A 25,234-nucleotide genomic window follows, 5' to 3' on the forward strand; every position below is an offset into this window, starting at 1 on the left:
TTGTAGATACCAAGAGTCCTATGAAAGTGTGCAGGAACTCTGTGGGACAGTTTAGAGATCACGTATGGTTGCTTTTGTGATAATTATTTCTTCCCACCATTACTTTCTCCTCTCTCTACGTTATGTGCTCATTTGATTCATTTGTACGGATGATTCAATTGATTCACTCGTACAATAAAGGATCCCACACCAGAAGTAGAATATAGAGTGTAGAATATAGAGTGTAGTTGCTACTTCTGTCTTGAAAGCATATTACCTTTGCTTTGAGGTGTCCCAGAGAAGGAAATAATGAGACAGGGCATAATTTTGTTCCAACCATTTTCACTGTTACTGCCTCATATTACTATCATTACCTCTGATCCCAAATATCCTAGATTATTTTACAAACGTATGCATTTTTATCACCCTGTTGACATTGCCCATTAGAGTTAAATTCATTTGCTTACCCATTCTCGTGCTTAATATAAAGGTGAGGCAACCTATGAGGTTATTTTCCAAGAGAAGTTGGAAGTCAGAATTCACAATCTATACTTAAAGTATTCTTTATATTAATTTCCCCAGAGTGAAGTTTCTGGCTGGTTACCCTGCTCTCGTGCACACTGATGACATCTTCAGTAGACAGTCTTTCCAACGTGTCTTTCTTTAGTCTGCCATTTCCCAACCTGCAAGAACTTAGTGTTGCCTAGAAATGTGTGTGTTCCCCTGTGCCTTGTCTCTTCTGGATAAGTTATAAACAGGGTACACAAAACGAGTTCTACACTGATCTCTGACAATGCTGCTGTTATTTTTTACTAACAAAGTGCTGGAGCGCCCGGGTGGCTCAGTCGGTTAAGCGTCCGACTTCAGCTCTGGTCATGATCTCGTGGTCTGTGAGTTCGAGCCCCGTGTCGGGCTCTGTGCTGACAGCTCAGAGCCTGGAGCCTGTTTCAGATTCTGTGTCTCCCTCTTTCTCCTCCCCCCACTTGTGCTTGGTCAAAAATAAACGTTAAAAAAAAAACTACTAAAACATTCCTCCTGATTTTGCAGTACCTGTTTAAAGAGTAACATTCAGGACGCCTGGGTGGCTCACTTGGTTAAGCATCTGAGTTTCGATTCAGGTCACGATCTCACAGTTCGTGGGATCCAGCCCCACATTGGGATCTGTGCTGACAGCATGACAGCACAGAGCCTGCTTGAGATTCTCTCAGTCTCCATCTCTCTCTGCTCCTTCCCTGCTTTGTCTCTCAATCTCATTCTCTCTCTGTCTCTGTCACTCACACACACACACACACACACACACACAATAGATGAACATTAGGGGTGCCTGGCTAGCTCAGTCAGTTAAACATTTGACTTCGGCTCAGGTCATGATCTTGCGGTCCGTGAGTTCGAGCCCTGTGTCGGGCTCTGTGCTGACAGCTCAGAGCCTGGAGCCTGCTGTGGATTCTGGGTCTCCCCCTCTCTGCCCCTTCCCTGCTCATGCTCTTTCTCTCCCAAAAATAAGTAAACATTTAAAAAATTAAATAAAAAAATAAAGTTCTGTGTGCAAAGATTTTCTTTTGAAAGTCTGAAACGTATGGGCAAATTTCATATTGATTATACATTTTTGCCTCAGAAGTTGAAATTACGTGTAAATATTTATATACAGAATATAGACATATAAACATGTATATGGGTATGTTTCAGTATCTTTATGATGTATATGTATATATGACATCTATGTTTATGTTTATCCTATATTTACATACATGCCAAACCCTATACTACCTATAAAATGTTCTTTTCACTTTTGAAACACAGCTGGTGAGTGGTGAACAGTCTAGGAGTGTGGCTAGAAAAAAATGACTTGGCAGTTAGAAGGCTAAAGCTTCCAGCTCAGATGTGTCCTCTGTATGTGTGACCCTGGTCGAGTTACAGTATTGGACCTTCTGGGGGTTCAGCTTTTTTTATTTGTAATAAGAGAGGGTTGGATTAGATCAGTGATTTTGGAACCTGATTGTACATTAGAAGTACTTGAGGGAGCCTCTAAAAATGCAGATGCCCAGGCCCTACCAAGAGCTTGTGATTTAATTTTTTTAAGCGATTTTATTTACTTATTTGAGAGAGAGCTGGGAGGGACAGAGAGAGAGAGAGGAGGGAGAGACTCCCAAGCACTGCCAGCACACTGCCTGCACAGAGCCTGCTGTGGGTCTTGAACTGATGAACTGTGAGATCATGACCTGAGCCAAAACCAAGAGGCTTAATGGACTGAGCCATCCTGGTGCCTATGTGATTTTAACTTTTTAAAAGCCTCCCCTGTGAGTATAAGGTGCATTCAACTACATAGACTTCTTCCCAGGTCTGTGAATCTCTTTATTTTCCCTTCCCAAGACAGGACGGGCCATGCCGACAAGAGTCCTGTACACAGAGCTGTTCCTTTTATTGGATGCGTGTCACAGCTGTGATTGTACAGAACACTGTCTGGGTTGGAAGGCCCTTAGTGGCAGCCCATCATCCCCCATGAGTGTCTGCATATGGTCTCTCCCTGTCCTCTCAAGCGTGGAGCCTCCCCGTGTCCACGGTCCACTACCATTTTCTCTTTGTAGTCGAGCACGCTTGAGTTTGCATGGTACGTGGGCATCTCAGTGATGGTCTGAGGGAAGGATGAGAGCCCTCACTTTGTATGTGTCCTCCCTTGTGGCCTTGAACCAGTGGCCAAGGGCCATAGGTTACTTCCCACGACCCATCTTTTTGCCTGTCAGCCTCTTCAAATTTTTTGGCCTCTAATTTTCTTCTTTGGCCACCCTGTGACTTTTTTTTTTAAACTTTTATTTTAATGTTTTTATTTATTTTTGAAGGAGAGAGAGAGAGCATGAGCGGGGGAGGAGCAGAGAGAGAGGGAGACAGAATTCAAAGCAATCTCCAGGCTCTAAGCTGTCAGCACAGAGACTGATGTGGGGCTCGAACCCACAAACTGTGAGGTCATGACCTGAGCCGAAGTCAGACGCTCAACCGACTGAGCCACCCAGGCACCCCTCGGCCATCCTGTGACTTTTAATCTCTTTGACCCCTGAAATAACCAGTTAATACATTTTATTGCCACAGTACTGACTTAATACAAGAATAATAGTTTGAAAGCGTATTCTAATCACCTTTCACCCTGTGGGTTGACGAGCGAGTGCATGATGTGGATTATTAGCACCGTAACAACTTAAAGAAAAACAGATTTCACATGTATTAGGTTTCCTTCCTCAAAAATGTTTCTTGCTTTTGCTGCTTTTACCACCATTCCAGTTTACATCCATCTTCTTCATTCCAGTGTCTTCCCTAAAATAAGAGTAATGGTGGTCGTCGTTGATGGATACTTCGATTATTGCATTTCCGTGTCATGACGGGGTTTAAAGATGAAGCCACTGCTCTTAGGCCTCAACATCTGTGGCTTGGCACTTTCTACATTCTGTGCATTAATCCGTAGGGGGACCATTTTACATCTTACCAAGGACGCGGTTGTAGATGTCAACGTTCTGTACTTGCCACTGGTCGCAAGAGTATTAAAGAGCAGTGTGAAAATGGAGGCTGTCTCAACCCCTTAGCCCTGCTGCGGTTACTTTTAGGATTATGACTCCCACTGTCCTCATCTTTCAGATGGGGAAGCTGAGGCACAGGGCGATTTTGAATAACTTAGATGAGATGACTAAGCTAATACAAGGCAGAGTCAGGATTCGAACCCAGGTCTTCCTGGTCCCAAACCCGAGTTGCCAGCGCTATGCTGTGTTGCCTTCGACTCTGACCTTAGCTACTGCACCCTGTTTGTAAGTCACATCTGACTCAAACCCTTTTTTCTTGCTATTTCTGTACAGAAATGGTCTCTGTTTCCTAGACGTGACGTATTTATTTATTTATCTGGACTTTATAGAGCCTCTGAGGTTTACCTCCTCTTGGACCCCTTGTTCCCATGGGGTCAAGAACCATGCCGTTTGGTCAGCCTGTCTCCCTCACCATCCTACTAAGGTGCCAGACTATTGTCTCTAGGCATCTTTCACCTCTTTCCGTTCATCTTTCAGCCGGTTTTTCTGGAATGTCGCATGCTGGCAAGGTTCGGTGGAAGGCCTAAAATCCTGAGAGCCCAAATCTGTCTTCTCAGACATTGCTCGGGGTTGCCTTCTGTGGGCAGAACCCCCCCCCCCCCCCGCGCCCGCCATTCTCTCCCCTCTCTTCTCCTTTTGCTGTTTTTGCCTTCTCCACTGTCTCCAAGCCTAGGGTGCAGTGTGGAGCCTCATTCTGGAGTCTTTATGTCTCTACCCATAAGTGAACTGTGAGGCAAAGACAATGTGTAAACAACCCTGAGCGTATAGTATGTGCTTAATGAAGAGGCACTGAGTGAGATAGGAATTTGTGACATTAGTGCTTTCTTTTCCCCTTCAAGTCAAGTAATTTGGAGTCCAGAAAAACGAATGTTGACAATGGTGATGTAAAGGAATTTTTAGAAGCATGTGTAATGGTGCTTCTTGGAAAGGCTCACTAAACTGATCTTCTGACACTCTTCCTGTTCTCCCAGTAAACGTCCCCTCCACGGTCATGGAGGCCATGTGCAGACAAGACGCCCTGCAGCCTTTCACCAAGAGCAGCAAACTGCCCCCGGCCGCCCAGCAGCGTTCTGTGGTTTTCCCACAGACGCCGTGCAGCAGGAACTTCTCTCTCCTGGATAAGTCTGGGCCCATGGAGTCAGGATTTAACCAAATCAACGTGAAAAACCAGCGAGTCCTGGCCAGCCCGACCTCCACGAGCCAGCTCCACTCGGAGTTCAGTGACTGGCACCTTTGGAAGTGCGGGCAGTGCTTTAAGACTTTCACGCAGCGGATCCTCTTGCAGATGCACGTGTGCACGCAGAACCCCGACAGGTAACCCCGACTCTTGGCTGCTCCCCTCGTGTTTGCTCAGTGAGACCCACTGCCTGCCTTCCGCCAGGCCCCAGGCGCCTCCCGCAGCCGCCCACGACGGGAGGTGTGTGCGCGCGTTCTGGAAGGTCAGAGATGAGTGGCGGGGCCGCTGATGGACTTTTTACAGTGTAGCCAGGCTACGGGAACGACAGAGGTCGCAGGGAGGGACCTTGCTCTCGCTTTCCAGACAGTTCTGTCCGGGTCTAAAGGGGAACAAAGCAGACGGCACATGTATGAATATCGTAGATGGAAAAATGAGGTCAGGAGCATTAGAATCCTCTCTGTCTTCCTAAGATAATATAGTTGGCTGCCTTGCTTGCTGTCACAGGCATTTCAGGGTTCACCTCCAGTGTGCCGTGGGTATGAACTTAATTAAGTACTAAGAGGTAATGAATTGGAATTTTTTGCTTAGTACTATTTTTCTTCAGAGCGTGCAAACCCATAAATCCTGCAAAGCTGTCAAAAGGAAATACCTACTCTGCTAGTGATGTGGAGGAAAACAGATGCCACTTATTCAATAAACTAATATCCACACAGAAGAAAAATGTTGACCAGATACCTCAGAGTCAAAGTTGGTTTGAAAGTTTGTCAATAAAGAATTTTATGGCCATGAACTGAGGATGAAATTTAGCTGAACAAGTGAATTAAAATTTCAGGTGCTTTGACGAGTGGCACAGTAGATATAATGGAACTATTATTTATGAATCAAAACTCGTTTATTCGACAGTCTTGAGAGCCGGGAGCGCAAAAGACAAAAATCAAAATAATTCAATAAGAAAGGACCGCGCTTTCTCTCCCTTTCACATCCTGTGAAGATGTGATTAAACCCCAAATATCTAAGAATAGCCTGGAAAAGGCACTTTGAATGTGAAATGAAATAAAACATGGAAAATGATTTTTTGGAAGGAAGATACGTGGTTGGAAGCACGTCTTCTGAATTATTTTCTTCGTTTGGCCACTGATTAACCTTAAGCCCCTCTGTTCTCTTTGCCTTGTGTTACACCCCTAGCTGTCCCCTCCCAGCTGAGCGGCATATGACAGCGTACTGGCGAACCTGGCAGGGACACAGAGGGTGGAGATGTGCTGGGAAGGGGGTGGATGTGTTCTAAAATAATAATAAGAACCCCTTTTAGTATATATATGCACATTTACATGTGTCTTTGTTCTTTATTTGTGCTTTTCTAGAAACCCCTTGCCAAGCATCAAGCATTGCTGTAATTAATTAATGTTGAAATGGTTGCGTTAGTGTTGTTAAGGTAGCTGGGCCTTTCCAGTCTTTCACTTTCCAGGGAGAGATCCTGGTGAAACTGTCATCAGACCTCTGCACGTGTTAGTGCTTTGGGCTTTAGAAGTGACCACAAAAGTTGTGCAAGTGTTTTCCTCACACAGGAAGGGTTTCCTTTGAAAGTTTCCCTGTTTTGCAAGTACGCATGTAGCTTCAAGATGCTTCTCTTCCAAGTTTGCAATGCATTTTAGGAGTTTTGAAGCCTAAAAGAGGTGTTAACTTGTGTTACTAGGAACTTGCGTTCAGATGTATGGATTCGTTAGTGGCACAGATACGTTGTTATCATAGTAACTAAATGTGCAAGGTAAGATGAAATGATAGTTGAAAGTTTCTGGGTCCTGAAACGCCAGGCTTAGCTTTGAGTATGATTTGATTTCATGCTGAATATCACATAAAGCAATAAGAATATGTTACAGTAAATGGATACTGAAACAGACTATTTTGTCCGACCCCAGTTAACACTTGGAAAACCATATGCATATTATGGCTTAAGTCCCTGTGAAGTCTGTCCCATCAAATAATATTGTCATGATTTGTAAAACATCTATGTAAGCTGTCAGAAAAACACCTGATAAATTCAGAAAACTTAGATACACCAAATACATGTGCAGGAGGGGTTGTTGGGTGAGCGCTGATTTAAAGTTAATTGAGAGTTACTGGCAGAAATCCACATGGCATGAGTTTTCCATTCTGTGCTAGACATTGCTGGGCTTCTTTGACTCAGATGCCTAGATGTGGTGTGGCCAGGCCTTCCCAGATGATGCACAGTGATGGGTGCTTGATATCCAGGTACATAGCCAGGGTGGGATCAGATGACTCAAGCAGCGGGTACTTTTCTCTTCCCTGTCTTTGCTCTCTGTTCAGACATAGTCACCATCATTCAGGAATAAGTTGAATTTAAGAATTAGGACTTCAAAAAAAATTAGGCCCTTCATAGGCAAAGTAATCAAGTTCGTGGCTTCTTAGTAACGATGAGGCAGTGCTTAAATTACTCCATCGTATCCGAATTGATTATTGGAGATTCGGGCAAAATTGGGGAAGATACCCACTCACTTTGATGCACTTGTTTTAGGCACCTGATTTGCTTTTTGCCTATAGTACTGGAATAGCTCTTTTCAGTTCTAGAATCTAGAATGCAGTCTTTGCACCAGCAAGTTTGGAAGTAGAAGATACTCTCTATAATTCTTAACCGCATGAGTGAATTGCCAAGAAAGAGGAAGAACTCACTTTCAGTATCACATTTGTGTATGACGGTTGCGAAATTTGGAGCTTTTTCTCTTATTTTCCATGACTTATTTTCAGACTTACAGCTGCTGAGTGTACATATTTTCTTCAGTTATTGACTCCATAAATCAGCCGGCTTTCCATCTTTGGCAGTTTGTGGCCATTCAGCCGTATACAGTGATAAAGCTTAGAACCTTCCAGTCAGACACCATTTCCCCTCTCTTTGAAAAACGCACACGCTTATATTTTGATAGGAAAATTGTGCTAGAAAACCAGGGGCAAAAAAGACATCGAAGACAAAGTCAGAAGGTAAACAGGTTAGAGTTTCAAACACATCCAAATTTGAAACAGGCCCCAGAATCCGAGGTCCAAAAGATTTTTCACTCAACGGACTGAGTATTTGGCCATGAAACCCAACCCATCTGAACCTTCATCAAAAGAGACTTTGTGTGTCTATATCCGTGAGCTTTTCCATGGGAGAGACCATCAAAAAGTCTCTGCCTTGATGTAAAGCAAAAAGATCCGGGGACGCTTAGAGTTGCCAGATCGCCCTTTTTCATGACCACGCTGTTTACACTAAATGCAGAAATAAATTCCATTTGCCCTAGCCAGGTAAGAATTAGCACTCAAGATCAAAACACATCCGTGGGGGTCCTGGGGCCACGGAAGTGTTATTTCTCGATTCCGTTCTGTTAACACTTTGCAAACAGACTCCCAATTCTTGTCTTCCTTTTTCCCAGGCTACTAACTTTTTCTTTGCCCTGAGTGGATTCAAAAGGAAGAAGCTGTTGGCATCTACACGCCCCAAGGGTTTATTTAGGAACTTCATAAACACTAGGGGTTTTGCATTAGCTTATGACCTAGGCCAGGGCAGCTGAAATCCCTTTTGCTTGAACCAGGAGTTAGAAATCCCTTTTCTCTTCTGTTTTTCTGCTGCAGAAACCCTCAACAGTCCCACTGGGGGGGCTCCAGAAAGGGGTAAGCAAAGCCTTCAATCTCAGTGGATTATTTTTTGATGAACCTGTTGTCTTTTTTTGTCTGCAGAAAGTATCTTTCTAATGCTTATCTTTATGTTGCCTCCTTTTTCTTTTCTCCTTGGGTTTTTTTTGGGGGGTTTTTTTTTGTTTTTTTTTCGTGGCACGTTTGCCTTTTAGCCTCCCAGGTGTACCATCATCAGCTGCTCACATTTGTGTCGTTTTGAGTATCATTGTTTGGATGTGGTGGTACCAGAGGGGAAAGTAACCCTAGAAGGTGCTCTTTGGTGGGAGGAGCCTGGAGATGATCCATCACCGTGATCCTTTGTTTTCGGTGTGTCCATGTTCTTGTGTTCCGCTGTCCCCCTGCCCCCAAATGTGAAGCTTCTGTTCTTTTTAGGGTTTCGTGTTCTCCAGGTCCTTTTGGCTCTGTACTTTCACCGCTTTCCTGCAATCTTTTCCTTCTTACATACAGCTGCATTTTCTTCTCACTCCGCATGGCCAGCAGTGACCTAAGTAGTACTCCCTTTGAAGTTCTGGAAGATGTACACGTGGGCGGACTGACGTGGGGCAAGGAGAGAACGTGGCCCCAGCTGAACGAGTTTTGTCCTGGAGGCTTTCATGCCATGAAAGAAAAAATCAAAGGATTAATATTTTAAACCAAACCACACTTAATTTTGTTAAGTGCTTCATCCTTTTTCTTTGTGTACACAAAACCGATTACAGACCCCAAGTAAATGAATTGCACATTTTACTGGGGTAATCTTTGGTGTAGTTGCTGCCAGTTACAGAGAATGCCAGGGGATGTACAAAATTTGTCTTTTTGCTTGCTTTCTGTTTAAATGTGTACCAGCATCGATAGATGCTAACTAACTTGACCCAGGCTTTGTCTGGCTTTTAGTTACTTTTTTTGTTGTTAATATTTGTTTATTTTTGGGAGAGCACAGTAGGGGAGGGGCAGAGCAGGGAGGAAGGAGGATTGGAAGCAGACTCTGTGCTAACAGGATGACAGCAGCAAGCCTGATGTGGGGCTCAGACTCTAGAACTGGGAGATCATGACCTGAGCTGAAGTCACATGGTCAACTCCTGAGCCACCCAGGTGCCCCTGGTTTTTAGTTAGTTTGTCACTGTGTATGGGGCACCATACTCTGGTTTTTCATGAGGCTTTGATATTTCTATGTTGAAACTCACGAGACTATTTAAGTTTGAAGTAATCAAAATGGGGTAAAATAGTGTGTCTAGTTCTCAGTCACCCTAATCACATTTCAGGAGCTGAACAGCTCCAGGTGGCTCATGGCTCCATGTTGGACAGTGTAGATAAAGAACATTTCCACGATCGGACAACAGTACTAGATGTCTCCAGTAGTTAAAAAAAAAAAAAAAAAAAAAAAAAGCCATAAGCTTCTTCTGGTTGTGAAATGTCATCACTTTGTAAGGAATGCTTGTTGCGTATATTTTCAGAATAATGAAATGGTGTCTGTGTATGATGACGTGGGGGGAGAATCAGAGTGCTTTCTTAGAAAGCATATTCACATTTAGCTGTTCAGTCACCTAAGATCCTGGGAAGAGGGGAGCTAAATGCGGTGCCTGATGATGTCAGTCCTTCCATGCTCCTGCCAGTAGGACACATCATAGGGAGAAAGAACTTTGGAGTTGAAATCGATCGGATCTTCAGGTTTAGGACAGGAAGCCTAACCTTTTGGCCGCACCTTGACATGTTTACGAGAATGTTAGTTATCAGAATAAAAAGCAGAGTAACAGCAATGAATCCTGTGCCCTCAAATCACTTCCGTTGTAAACTGTGAGTCTTAATTCCTCTGGCCAGTTGTTCCAAAGAAGATTCCATGGCGGTGGTCATGTTTTCGAAGGCCTGCCCTTGGACTTGGAGATTTCTTTCCATTTTGAATGTATGCCTACATCCTTAGGTGAAACCCTTTGATGCAGTCAATGTTAAAATTACTTTCGAATCTTTTCCTTTCATTCATACTTTTTTTGTGGGAAATAGTGAAAATCCAAGAAAAGAAGGAATCTTGTCTACTTGCTATATAACTCCCAGACTTTCTGAAGGCTAACTTCCTGTAAATTTCTAGGCTGAGAGAGACAATCTGTTATTATAGCAGCAAGTCGAGTTCACATTTTAGTTCTGAACTCTGCATAAAGTCAGCTTCTGCAGAGGTGACTGTAAGCGTGGGGTATAAAATCTTACTCTTCAGGATATCTAAGAATGAAGGGATATTGCTTTGTTTCTTGAGATCAGTTCAAGTAAGGTTTGGTTCTCCATCTTGGTCCTGGATTTTCTTGTTGCCCTGACTTCTCAACTGTTTACCAAATAAGATTAAATGGGTCATATTCTAATTAGTGTGTATACTCACAAAACCATGGAAGGCTCTCCGTGCAGGGAACTGGCTGGTGCACACAATACAAGATGGAGGTCATGTTGTTGATGCTACGTCTTGGGGGGCTGTGTCTTGGGACAGATTCTCAGGCTGCACATGTTGGTTGATTGTCTGGAAGCAGGACCAGAGCACGATGGGAGGCTAGAGAGCAGGTAAATCACTACGTCCCTCTTAGCGGAGAGACGAGGAAACCATGAGGAAGTGGACTTACCAAAGTCTCACAGCTGACTCAGGCTAGGGGCTGAAGCAGGACTCCCCGGTGCTGCTTTCCCTGTCGTGCAGACCCTTCCATGAAGTCAAGCTAAATTCCACGAAGTTTTTAAAGTTGTGCCTTAGGTCACTGGACACCTAGCAAATGCCTCTCAGGCCGTAGTATTGGGCAAAATGGATGTGTTAGAATTCTCTTTGTCTTTCCTTGCTATTACCTTGATAATAGACTTCAGGATAAGCCTCCCCATGGTCATTTGCGCTCTTCGGTGTGTAAATCTTCGCGACTGTGACTATTAACATAAAAAGGATGGATTGACTCCTGACTATGGGAAATAAATCACCCCAACTTTTGACAGCAGAGTTAGAAAAAAAAAAGAAAAGAAAAGATTAATTGGCTTTATTTAGTGGCTTATTGTTTATTGTGATAGCTATTAAAAATAGATAACCAGAGGCTAATAACTGTTAATGGTCCCTTCACTATTAGAAAAATCAATTGTCAGTGGATATAGCATATATTAATAAATTATTTTGTTTATAATCTTCAATAGTTTAAAAAGTTCACTCCTGAGAGAATGATTTCTTGAGGAACACTTTAAGGTTAACGGTTACTATAAAGAACAGACTTGGCAGGCAGACGTTTGCATTTACATATCATGTTAATGGCTTTCAAAGCAATATTTAATAATTGTAATAAAGTGCACGTGCAATTTATCAAGATTGATAAACTCCTTTACCAAGGACGCTTATATGTATTTTTTGAAACTTGTTTGAGAGCAGTTAAATAGATTTCTAAATGTAAGTAATTAAAATTGTATAGTATTGAGTTATTGACCAATCCTGGACTATTAATCAAGCTAAAAAATTCTACAATCAGTGCTCAGCGTGCTGAAGCCTGGTAAAATAATAGTATTTGTGTTCAGTGAGGCAAGTAGCCACAATTAAGCACTTCACTTGACAAATGAGAGGGTACACTTTATTTTGCACTTAATTGAATTGTTTTACATGCTCGCTCGCCATTGTCTCCTCGTCCTTCGTTTTGGTTTCTGGTCTTTGGAGCCTACGCATTTGTGAAAGCTAGAGCAATTAAATCTGCTTTGCCACTGGCTTTCTAAATGCAGCCAGAAACGTCTGGGCCACAAAGCAGGGCTTCGTGAGTGCTGCTAGTATCGCTCATGACAGATTATTAATTTTCCTCACAAAAATTTTGATAAATTAGAGTTCCATCAAAGGAGGATGAGAACTAGTTTTGTGAGTGGGGAGGACTCCCCAGGGTTTCTATCACTCACCGGACTCTGCTTAAGTAAGCAGCAGAACTCTGGGAGAGCAGACAGAAGTCTAATGTCTTTTATGAAAACCCCAAATCGATTTACTTCTCGTGAACTGGAAAGAATGTTCTCTGATAATCTCGCTAATTATCAGGTATTTGTCACAACTTCCTTCCATTGGCTTTCCCATCACCGTCCTCCCTCTGCAGACACAGGGACATCCTGTCATTTCGGTGCTGCTCTAAATCGTTGCTTGCCACGGATTAAACTGGAGAGCTAAAGTTTAAGAAGATGACCCACAATGGATAAATATTAGTGTATGTGTGTGGGGTGTGTGGGTGTAAAGAGTACCAGTCAGGACTTTTGTCACAGACAAATTGGGGTGCACACCGGTGTTGACACACTATCAAATGTCTACGTTGTAGACCCCAAGGCAGTTGCGTATTTATTGAAACACACAAGCAACTTGCCCACTTCTCTGCATATTTACCTCAGAATAAAGTCCTAACACCCTGTGGTGACCTTGGCATCGAGAGTTTATTTCCCCTGAGGACAGTTGGGCCTCAGTTTTCTGAACCGACAGAGATAGTAACAGCTGCTTTCCCTGCCCCTGAGGATTATTGTAAAGATTAAACTACGTAATTGTTCGTAAAGCACTTTGAAAAGTTAAAAGTGTCACGGAATCATGAGAGACAATTCCGTATCTTCTCTGGTAACGTTCCTGCTTAATCACGCCCGTACTCTCCGTGCTCCCCAGAGCGCCCTAATATTTGCCTCGGGTGGGGATAAAAACAAGAAAGTGAGGGTTCTTGAAACGGGATGGTTGATACCCGCAAGGAATATTCGTTTGGGAATACTGATGTGTCTCAGAAGCTCCGTGAATTGTGTTCCCAGGGCCACAGGTGCAGTCTTGGGGACCCAGCCGCCAAAGCCTTGGGTGCGGTTTTAAAAACAGAGAAAATGTCAGTGGAAAGTTAAGGCCCTTGCCTCGTGACGCTGATTTTCGCCGACTTGACACAGACAGTGATGACCAGGCAGTCTCTTTATTTGTTTCAGACCTTACCAGTGTGGTCACTGCTCGCAGTCCTTTTCACAACCATCAGAGCTGAGGAACCACGTGGTCACTCACTCCAGTGACCGGCCCTTCAAGTGCGGCTACTGCGGTCGTGCCTTCGCCGGGGCCACCACCCTCAACAACCACATCCGAACCCACACTGGAGAAAAGCCCTTCAAGTGAGTAGAGCCTGACCCTTCACCCCCCCCCCCTTTCCTCCTAGCCTTTTCCAAGAGCCAGCAGACCAGCTGGCACGGTGCCGCTCAGCTCAGCCAGCGGGTGGAGAAGGTTTTGGAAGGTGAGCATCCAGGCTCCGAGAGGACTTCCTTGTTTGGTGGTTGGCATTAAAAGAACGATGTCCGGAAGCCTATACCCTGATCCTGGCTCAAGCTATGCGGCCATGGACACAAGATGATCTTTTCTGGGTCTGCTTCCTCGTCAGTAAAATAAGGGAGAAGGAGTAGGTCATTTTAAGATTCTAGTTCCTAGGGGAGCCTGGGTGGCTCAGTGGGTTGAGCGTCCGACTTCATCTCAGGCCATGATCACGCGGTTCGTGGTTTTGAGCCCTGCGTCTGGCTCTGTGCTGACAGCCCAGAGCCTGGAGCCTTTTCAGATTCTGTGTCTTTCTCTCTCTCTCTCTCTGCCCCTCCCCCGCTCACACTCTGTCTCTCTTTCTCTCAAAAATAAACATTAAAAAAAAAAGAGATTCTAGTTCCTGAGGGTCTGTGCTTCTAGAATTTAAGCGGAGAGCCCCTACAGTGTCCTCTTTTGGCCACCAGCAAGTTTATGACTGTGGGTGAGGTGACCCCAGTTTAGGACATTTAAATAGTGATCTCTTGGGGAACTTGAACGTTTTACGATTCTGGTGAACTATTTCCTCCTCTTCCCCATCTGTTAAAGTGGTTTGACTCCGTGACAGTGGCCAACCTGTGGCCTTTCCAGTGTGTTCTTTGGATCTTAGAATTACGATATTGGTGAAACAAAACAAAACAGAACCACATACTGGGCATGTCTGAATTCTTGAGGATTCAGGCAATGTGGGAAGAGGTGAGAATGAATTCCGAGGGCTTTGGCAAGGTAAGAGCATCTGAGTGAAAGACTGTTTCTAGATACGGCACAGTCATGAAAACAGTGGACATCTGAATCATGCGAGGTGACCTGTTGGTTCACTCACTCATTCAGTCGTTCATTTATCCATGTACGTATTCATTCATTCAGCACATACCTACTGAACATCTTCTTTTGTACTAGGCACCCACCTAGTCACGGAAGATACAAAGTCGAATGCATCTCCACTTCCTGGTCTTTGAAGACCACATAATTTATGGGGGAAGCCCAGTTCATAAACAAGTATGATAACATAGGGTAAAGACTGCAAAAGTTAAGAGCAGGAAAATAATATATATATATATATATATATATATATATATATAGTGCCACAGGATAGCACAGAAATGGAGGAGTCAATGCTATCTGGGAGAGATGATGTTGAAGATACGTCTTGAAGGATGAATGAGTTTTCCAGATAGACAAAGGAAAGAGGTATTTCTGGCAGCCCAAGTAGGTGGAAAGGCTTGGGAGTATGGACTAGCACATTGGACTTGGTCTGGTCAGTTGTCTTTAAGCAACTTCTCCTGTCTTTGTGATGAACTCTGCTGTTCATCCCTCTCTGTCTCTACTCATTTGCCGTACTGGCTTTCGGTGGTTAAGAAGGATGATTAAAAGGACTTAGACGTATAGCCTGTTCATTTTCTTTAGGACAAGCTCAAGCCAGAAGGGAAATAATTGAGGCAATAAGAGATGAATCTTGCTCAGTCTTAGCCAAGGAGTCTTGTAGGCTCTCATTACCCATAATTTTCCATTTGGACCTATTGGCATGGGATGTCATTGCCATGGTGCTCAACCCGAGGCTGAGCTTGTCTCAGGGTGGCAGAGTCCTGCTGGCCCGGGTCCTGCCTGCCTTGGTGTCTGCCATCGGAGGGAGGACTCATCAAAGATGGTCGTCTTTGCTTACCTCCCATGAATTAGTTACCTTTATTCATCATCCTTAACTCGTTTTCATCCTGGTTTAATTTATGATATATATTGGTAGTAAAAATAGTTTTAATTGTTGTCTGTGTACATAGGTATAGCTTGTTGACTGTGCAAAAGCATCTGGCTAAGGGGGATGGGAAGAGATCTGAAGTCAAGCCTGCATTGCCCCGGCCAAGCTGGACCCTCTAGGGCTGTGATCGCCCAAATGGACCTCTTTTCTTCTAATCTCCCCTCAGGGCTGGTGGTTAGCACAGGTTCTAGAGTTTGGTGTACTCTTTCCTTGCCCTCAGTCCTGACCCCTCAGAGGGTTAGCACTTTCTGGCTTCATCACTGCCCTGGATGTGGAAGATGACGGCAGCACATTTCCAGGGCCTTGGAGCAAGAGAGCTTTGCAAAAGCAAAGACGTAGGATTGACGATCCTTCCGGCCCCTTACATTAGAGAGGGCAGCCGGACAGACACGGTGCCAGGAATCAGATTGATTTTTATCTTGTTGCTGTGTAAATAGATTTTAGTAATTAATTGAAGAGGTTTCAGGGTCAAAATGCGAAATAGATTTCTATTAATGTTAAGGTGTTACTTATGTGTAACCTCGTTGACTCCAACTCAATTTTTTTTTCTCTAACATCCTGTTTTTGTCATGTTTCCAATAGCGTTGCCATTTTAACTTACTTTGAATTCATCAGGTTAATATTTGAGGGGCTTTAATACTTGTATCATTTACCTTTCCAAGAGTGTGTTTTTGTGACCATCACGTAATTCCATCTGGAAAGCGAATTAAGAAAAGCATGAGAATTGGTTGGATTAGATTCTGTGTGTGTGTTTTAGTTCATTCTGCCTTTACTCTTATTGGGATGATAGCTACATGCTATATGTATGGTTGGGTAGTTTTTGTTTTTGTGTGTGTGTGTGTGTGTGTGTGTGTGTGTGTTTTAGTTTATCAAATATATATTCCCAGGGGAGAACTGAGTGTATGCTGTTTTTAATAGTGCAAGACTTAAACATCTTCTAGGAAATGGAAAACTAAATCCTTCAGTGTATACAATCAGATCGTTCTGGATTGAACTATCCCAAGGGAGTTTTGGGAAGCTTCTTACCATTGCCCACAGATATTCATCCCATGGACATTTGTAAATATTATGAAGATACTCTTTTACAAGCTCATAAAACAAACATTCAAAAAAACCTTTGTTGCAGATTAGTCAATAAAAACGGATTTCACCTCAACAGTTAATTTTACTACTTCACCTAATGGGTATTGGCTTAAACAACGTTACAAAGAAGGAAAAGAACCTCGTAAAGCTGCAGAATCCTAAACTGTATGCCTTGAGCAACTTGCACCTAGATGCCTCCAGTGGCTCAGTCTCCAAATTGTCCCACCCGCCCAGGGCCCCGGAGGCTTTCACAGAATTTTCAGGAGCCTGCCATGACAGGGGAGAGCCCTTTCCAAGTTCTGAAATCTGCTGGGATGTGGGTTTAGGCAGATCAAGATTATTGCTGTCCAAAGAAGGCTGGAGAAGATATGGCGTTAAGAGATCAGAGTCTCAGTGTAGGATTTGCCTTGAAATCTGATTGGCTGAGAGCCCACTGAAATACTCCACCCCTCAAGCTGCAGGTAGATCGTGGGCCTGTTGGCAGCCAACTTGGGTATCTACTTAGAACTTCTAAAGTAAAAGAGCCCATAGGAAAAAAATACCTATCAAAGGAGCATGATGAAGGTCTTGGCTTTCAGTTTGTACGGTGACACTGGAAGTCATGGACAGTAAGGAGCAAAAGCAAGGCATCATTTCATTTAACAGCATTTGCCAAGCTCTTTAGTGAAAAGAGGAAAGAAGGAAGGAAGTGAATTGGCATCTAAAACTTCTTTATAGTAAGGACTCCTTTTTCCTTCTCTATTACTAAACATTAACCATAATCTCTGAAGATTTTAGGGGGGCGGGGCTGCATAGCTCTGCCTGGAGGACCCCATGTGAACTGCTTGATGCCCAGCTTTGGAGTCTGGGAAGACCAAAACTTCCCACAGGAAAGGTTCTTCTGTTCATGTCTGTTAGAAGCAGGGGAAAAATACTCATCCGTACGTTTTTGCCTCAAGGAAAGACAGATTGGCTCAGTATATACATTAAAAAAAAAAAAAGGATATTCCAAAGATCATCTAATATTTTAACAAGATTCATGCAGCAGATCAAATAAAAAGAGCACATCAGTAAATATGCATTGAGCACATCGTATGTACAAGCCCTGTGCAGTTCGGTCCAATCCAACAAGCGTTTGGTGACAGTCTGTAGAGGCACGAAAGAGAGCTTCTTGGGGCTTCCATTCTGTGTAACAGAACTTGACATCATTTTGGCCTCTGTCAGTGTCAGGTGGTCATGGTTAGGCTCCCTGTACCTGTAATCCAGTCACCTATCAGATTAAGTAAAGAATGATTTCCGATCTAAAAGGAAATCAAATATAACTAAGATACCCATATTCATAGAAAATTGGGGGTTTCTCTGTGCTGGAATATTTGGATGACTTTCCACATCATCGTTCGCGCAGTGTTCCTTTCGTGGCTGTGACATCCGCATAGTGAGGAAGACGTGTGGGCAAGAGCATTTCTTTGCTCCCAGCTCATTACCCCCATCGTGCTTTGCTACTTTTTCTGCTGCGCTCGATGAAGTCCAGGGTTAGAGGTACCCGGTCTCCCATCTGTGATATAGTTCAGGGTTAATTACATGCCAACACGGATGAAGTCTGGCTTTGACTTGCCAGAACCCAGGTATTTACATGGAGTCCTTCTGATGAGTTTCATTAAACTATGAAAATAACTTGTGAATGGATTTTTTCTAAAATTAAAGGTGATGAATGTAAAATGGAGGCTCATTCCTTATTTATAAGACTATTTTTGTATCTGATTGTCTTCATTTCCTCATTTGGTAAGGAACCAACCCACACCGATACACATATCTGCATGTATTTTCATTCACACTTGGAGCAGATGGCAGTAGAGATGATTTATTTTATTTTGTTTTACTTTTATTTTATTGTATTTCATTTTACTTTATTTTCTTTTAGAGAGAGAGTATGTGCAAGCTGGGAAGGGGGGCGGGGAGAGAGAGAGAATCTCAAGCAGGCTCCATGCTTAGCACAGAGCCTGACTTAGGGCTCAATCTCACAACCCTGGCATCATGACCTAAGCCGAAATCAAGAGTCAGATGCTCAACCGACTAAGGCACCCAGGTGCCCCAAGATGATTTCTCAGTGAGGATCTGGGGAGTCCTATAGACAGACTTAGTAGATTTTCTTTTACAACAAGTTATTTCGAGAGAGTAAGTATCTAGGAGGCCAGTTAGGCACATGCTTGAGAGTAATGTAATTCTCCTCTTAATGTTTCCGTCCAGCCTGGATAGTTAATTATTACGTATAGATGTACACTTGTGCCTTATATGAAGCACTAACCTTCTCACTTGTGAATTCTTTATCTTCTCATATACAAGGTTAGAGGCGCAGAAGTGTGACCCAGGTACACGGTCTTTCCTTGTAATTTTCAAACAGTTTGCTTTGAAATGGATTCTGAAGCTTCAGAATTTTTTTTTTTAAAAAGGAATATAATAATTTGAAAGTTGGTCAGCCGTGAAAGGTAGTATATTCTGACACGCTGATCCAGTAACTGATCGGTTCTCTAATAAACGATCAGCAATGCGATAACATGTCACCAGCCCTTCGGGAGCCCCGCAGAGAGGATGAGCTAACCGTGGACGCTAATGAATACACCAAAAATCATTAGCTGATCAATACTTCTGAGTTATTTTCATTGAGCTGATAGGTCTGATACATTAAAGCTGACATTATACATTTGTCAAGATCACAGAGCAGTTTTTAACAGTGGAACGGGCTGCTAAAAATATTCCCCGGAAGACAATCAAAGAAACACAACTTCTTCACCCTGACACGTTCAGATGGAACGGGAGCCCTGAAAAATCCAAGCGTGATGGTCAAGTCCCAGGCTCCCAGCATTAAAAAATATACAAGAATCCCCAAAGTGGATGGATATGTTTTATTTATTTATTTATTTATTTATTTATTTATTTATTTATGGTAATTATCTCTGTGGCTAGTTACTTTGTATATAACGTACTAATAAAAAGAAGAGAGGACTGTCCCCCAGATAATGGGGCACATGGCCTATGATGGAGCAGTGAGGGCTTTGTCTTGAGAGCTTTGCCACAATCCAGTCATGCAGGGACCTGAGACCAGTGACTACATTAGTTAAGAGAGGGACAACAGTCAGGGTGCCTGGATGGCTCAGTCAGTTGAGCGTCCCACTTCTGCCAAGGTCATGATCTCACGGTTCGTGGGTTCAAGCCCGACTTCAGGCTCTGTGCTGACAGCTCAGCACCTGGAGCCTGCTTGGGATTCTGTGCCTCCCTCTCTCTCTGCCCCTCCCCCGCTCACACTCTGTCCCTCTGTCTCTCTCAAAAATAAGCATTAAAGAATTTAGAAAGAGAAGGAGGGACAACTGTCTGCGGCTCTTCTGAACAGCCTTTCCTTCAAATGATTGAGAAGAAGACACTGAGGGGATGGCTGTGGTAGCCGCTGTGCCCTAATGGGTGCTCGGCCAGTGCTCCAGGCAGCCCGTGCATGCAGAATGGTGACAGGAAATCACTGTCTATGCCCAGCTTACTGCTAGAGTTTGCGTGTGTGTATAGTCATAGACCCCAGCCAGGAATAGCAACCACCACAGAGAAACTAGAGATCACCATTGGAGGTTGTGTGTGTGTGTGTGTGTGTGATAGGTTTATATAGATTGAGTGGCCATCAAGGTAGTCAGTGTGTTGCATAGGAGGTGGATTGAGCTCAGCGTCTCTAGGTTACAATCTACTTTTAAAACTATTTTATTTTATTTTTTAACATTAAAGCCAGGAGATACTCTTGGAGCAGGATGCCACTTTGCTCCTCATCAGACACACTGACTCCTCACTATGGCCCACAGTTACCTTCTTTCTACCGTACCTTCTAGAGGGCTGAGCCTCTTGAGCCACACAAACACGGGTCGATCCTGAATTTTTCTGTCTCCCATCCCACCCGCAAACATTCTTCTCGCCCTGAGTTTGCTCGCACTGTGATGCTTCTGCACAGAAACAACCACCCACACCCACCCCCTGCAGTCGCCGCGGACTAATGTAGTGCTTCCTCCACACCCCATGTTCGGAGGTGACACGGGATCTTTGGCCGCTACGCCGAGGGGAGTAGAATTCCCGATTTTAAATTAGCAGCAGGTGAAATTCTATTTGTCATCAATTTCTCTTTGGGGTTACAGAGCAGAAAACTGCAGACAAGCTGCTGCTTTGATGGCTCACTCCTAAAAATCTCTTTTTGTTCTTTATCTATTTGAACTGACAGTGATCAGAGCTGCAGCAGGACAGGGCTCTCTGGAGAAATCACCTTCCCCCTGCCTATTGACAGATCCCTCTGTTCTGCATCAGACGGGCTTTGTCCCGTCCCGGGCATCCAGGCCTTGGAAGGAGCCACCAATTAAACCTCTTGAGCCGGTAAAATCTGAAGCCACTTTGGAGTGTCTGTTCTCATTAGGCAGGATGAGAGGAAGCCCATCACCCTGCAGGCCCCCGCTCCCCGGTCTCAATTTTCTCTCTTGCCTCCACCAGGTGCGAGAGGTGTGAACGGAGCTTCACGCAGGCCACGCAGCTGAGCCGGCACCAGCGGATGCCCAATGAGTGCAAGCCAATAACTGAGAGCCCAGAATCAATTGAAGTGGATTAACTGATTGACTGGTTGGAATTAAACTGCAAGCAAAGTCATGATTAAATGTCATGGACACTTAAGCAAAACCAAAGATTTCCTCTGAGCAACTTTCAATCAGTCCCAGAAAACCAAAAGCAGTAATAAAATAAGTAAGATGTTAAAGAGATATTGATCCTGGCGTGGAAGTCAGACCAGGAAAGAGATTATTTATTTATGACTAGGGATGAGACTTGTTTCAGTGGACCACAACCTGGGACGGTTCACGTTTCCAGTCCTCCCATGTATTTGCTTTGTTTCTAAAAAGCTTTTTTAAACTGTAATTTAATACCAAAGGGAGGAATCGTGTGGGTTCTTCGGCTCACACTTGTGACTAAGAATGCACAGGGACTTCTTTCTCGTTGCACCTTTTTTTTTTTTTTTTTAGTAGCATGATTCAAGGGGACCCACATTGTACAGCCCTCCTTCCTGCCGTTGGGGTTTGCGTGGCCCGATTTGGCCACCCCAGCAGGACCGCACAACCAGAAGCCAGAGCCTCCGCTAACTCATTGCCACCGTCAGCCCCGCGGGTGGCCCGTGTCTGTGCTTTCCACGCTTGTTTCCAAGGCCCTTTTTACGCCACTCCTTCCGTCCATCTGTCCACCCGGCAGCCTGACCTTGAGGCAGAGGAGCCTTGAAAAGGAAGAAAACGGTTCGGTTTCAAGATTGAAGGGGGAAAAAAAAAAGTGGGGAACTTACTTTGTCTTGTCAAGATCTCAGAAACATTTAAAATGTACAGAGCTTCATAATACAGTATATCATTCCGAAGCAGCTAGTGGAGAAGATTTTGTTTTCAATAACATTTTAGCTTAAAAAAAAAAAAAAAAACCACAAAAACAAAAAATAAAGTTCTTCGGTACGAAGCCGAGACATAAGGTATTAGGCTTCCAGGAATTTTTTTCATTGTGTCTATGAAATTGTTGAATACATGAGCAGAAAGGGTGCCCGGCCCCATTGTCCGCGCTCTCTGAGGTAGTTTTGTCTTCTTTCCTCCAGTAGAGGAAGCCCGGGAGACCCCTTTCCTCACTCCTGAGTGTCAGGGGAGCGTTGCTGCAAAAATAAGGGAAAATAGCCGAGACCAGGAAGCAGTGAGTGGAGGAACCGGGGACAGGGTTGTGATTAGAACAGACCGCACAAGAGCAGCTCTTTTTATCAGTTGGAGTTACCTGTTCATCTCCTCTGGCCCTTGATAATACTCTTCTCTCATCGCTAATCTGTTGGAAGAGCAAAGATGGTGTACATAATTTCACCCCCCCTTGATTGAGCACAAGGGAAGCGAGTGAACTTGAGCTAGACTTTTGGCAGTTCGACAGTGGTGTCTGGTCACATTGGGTCCACATCCCACGAAACGATCCACTATCAGGAAGAGCGGGTGGCCACTGTACTCGTGTCCGTGAGCTCCCAGCCTCGTGGTGGAGCCCAAGTCTACCTTGTAGGTGTCTTGATCGCGGGGTAGCAGGACACAGCCTTTTGAGGAACTCTTTGTCTCTTAGCCTTCCCCCGGTCTTCCCTTAACAAAAACACGAGACACGGAACTGGCTGCCGGGAGGCAAGGGTACCCCTGTGTGGCGCACCTGATTCTGTCCTCATGGATTTGCTTCTCAGAAAATCTTCCTTTCCTTTTAATTTTGCTTCCCCGCCCCTTAGCACCCAACTGCCACATTTAAAATGGGTGTGGAACAGGGCCTCATTGTGTTTGTAATTTATCTATATATACATGGTTAAAAAACCAAACTGAATCGAGTAAATTTGAAGATCTGATTGGCTTTATTAAAGGATTCATGAACTGGACTGTGTCCCATCTGGCGAGCAGAGAGATGCTTCCAGGATTTGGACTAAGTAGGAGGTTTTTATAGGAAGAAAGGAGGGGGAGGAAGTTACCAGCAAAAGAAAAGGAAGGGTTCTTGCAGGTCACGACATCTTTTTTTTAGGGGGAAGGGAACTGGCAGGATTTTTATCATGCAGGTTACTTCGCTGGTCAGGAAATTTCAGATTGACTCCTAAAAGGTCACATTCGTGGGTTAGGTTGAAACTGTAGTTAAATCGTGGTTGACTCTTGTGCGGGTGCAAATGACTCCGTTTCAGGCTTGTTATTTGTCTTTTTAACAATATATTTATATCTCAAAATAATCTCTAAGATTGTGGGCTCCAAGGAGGAATTTGAACAATCCTGATCTCCATTGTCAGATATGACCTAGGATGTTCTCTTGGTTCTTTTTGGCTTTTTGTCGAGAAACTTGTAAGCATCCTGTGCTGCCCTGTAAGTTTTGCTGATGAAAAGTATTCCCTCTGGTAGATAGGAATGTGTTTTGTCTCATAGTTCCTTGTCTTAAATGATGGAGGCATTTGCCAAAACTGCGTGCCATTGGGCACGGTGGAAAGAACAAGGAGACTTAGTAACCTAAAACCTCTAAGAACATGTCAGATTGGCTGTACAGAGGAGGAAGGTGTTCCATTTATTAAAGATGAAACATTTGGCTGTACATTTTGAACGTGATGCGAAGGGACTCACCTGTATGTCCCCAACAATTTTTTTCCCTGAGAATAATCGCTCTGTCATTTACCGCATTTCACAATGAAACACGCATGTGCTCTACTCAGTTCCCAGGACCTCCGCATGCAAGATGGAGAAAAGTTCACTCCTCCCTTGTCTTCCATGGGAAGTTTCTCTTTTTTTTTTTTTTTAAACATTTATTTATTATTTAGAGTCAGAGCATGATCATGGGAGGGGCAGAGAAAGGAGGGGACACAGAAGCCAAACGAGGCTCCAGGCTCCAAGCTCCAAGCTGTCAGCATAGAGCCCAATGCGGGGCTTGAACTCACAAACTGTGAGATCATGACCTGAGCCCAAGTCGGTCGCTTAACCGACTGAGCCATCCAGGCACCCCTGCCACGGGAAGTTTCCATAACTGTGGTCTCTGCCACTCTCAGGGTTTTCCTAGCTGACCCCAAAGTCCCACTTCATATGACAGCAACCTTTTTAAACCAGAAGATTCTTCTAGCTTTCTGCTCCATTGAAGCCTCTTTTTCTCCTTTATTGGAAAGGCAGACGTTTGGCATGTCTTTTCCACCCAACTTGGTCAGAAAGATTTTCTCTTTAACAAATAGAAAATCGAGGACGGCCCTAATGTTCACATTGCTGAGCCGTCCTCAGTTTCTAGCAGACTAGCCCAGGCTGTCTGTTCATAAGACAGGCCTCCACCTGTAAATTGACTTGAAGTCCTGAAGCAGGTCCAGACATTATTTGGGTTATAAATGCTTTTAATTGAGGTATGTGCCACGGAGGGGATTTCTCCCTAATATCTCCCAGCTATTGCTTGAGCGTTTGTACTTAAAAATGATAGATACTCAGGACGCTGCAAATGGGTGGCAGAAACTGCAGTCATAAATTTTGCCAGTTTCCCTTCTTAGCAACTTCCTAATTCATTACAGTGTGAAGAGCATAAAAGCTCGGAATCGCTGGGACAGGGGGAGGCTGTCCGCCGAAGCGGTATTTGCCTCCTTAAGCTTTCCATGATTACCCTCTTCTATCATTGGGGAACACTTTTTATTTCCAGAATAAGATGTACTATCCTCGCACATGCTCATTTGTCTAGCTAAGAGCCTAAGCCAAGGGGAAATGCCAGGTGGGGCTGCAAAGGTAACATTTCTAGAAAAATCTCAGTAACTGGAGGTAAAGCCACATATTTTCCCCAGGAAATGTGCATGATTTTTTTTCAACCTAAGCTTTTGGTTTTGGTGGTCTTTACCTTTCAAAGTGACTTTTTAAAAGGGGAAGATCTACTTTTACAGAGTTATTGTGTGGATAGTTAAAGCCGTAAAACCAGATTTGTATAGTTTATATAATTTGATTCAGTTAGTAAATATTTACTGAATTTCCATTCAAGTGTAGCCTTTTGGGGGGGAAATTATGTGGATAACTCGACAGAAAACATGATGACACCACTTCTGTCCTCACAGGGCTTACAGTTTATTGTAAAAACTGAAAAACTTCATTCTGATCCAGATGTACAAAGATTTACTACCATTTACCAACTCATCTGTTTTTTTGTCAGTTGATTAGTTCCTGGTGTCGTTCGTTTACTCAACAAATATTTAGTGAACTCTTATTTTGAAG

General features: G+C 43.8%; 1 protein-coding gene across 1 annotated transcript in view; it reads left to right on the top strand.

Annotated features, from left to right (window-relative positions):
- The window catches only part of PRDM6 (PR/SET domain 6), a 106,994-nt gene extending 85,007 nt beyond the window's left edge, over positions 1 to 21,987 (top strand). Inside the window, exons 5-7 of the mRNA XM_030317153.1 lie at positions 4,517 to 4,859; positions 13,309 to 13,485; positions 20,985 to 21,987. Of these exons, the coding sequence (XP_030173013.1) occupies positions 4,517 to 4,859; positions 13,309 to 13,485; positions 20,985 to 21,099 (635 nt within the window). The 3' untranslated portion in view covers positions 21,100 to 21,987. The remainder of the gene's footprint in view (positions 1 to 4,516; positions 4,860 to 13,308; positions 13,486 to 20,984) is intronic.
- The last annotated feature ends 3,247 nt before the right edge of the window (positions 21,988 to 25,234 follow it).

This window comes from Lynx canadensis, chromosome A1 (assembly GCF_007474595.2).
Source record: "Lynx canadensis isolate LIC74 chromosome A1, mLynCan4.pri.v2, whole genome shotgun sequence".
NCBI lineage: Eukaryota > Metazoa > Chordata > Mammalia > Carnivora > Felidae > Lynx > Lynx canadensis.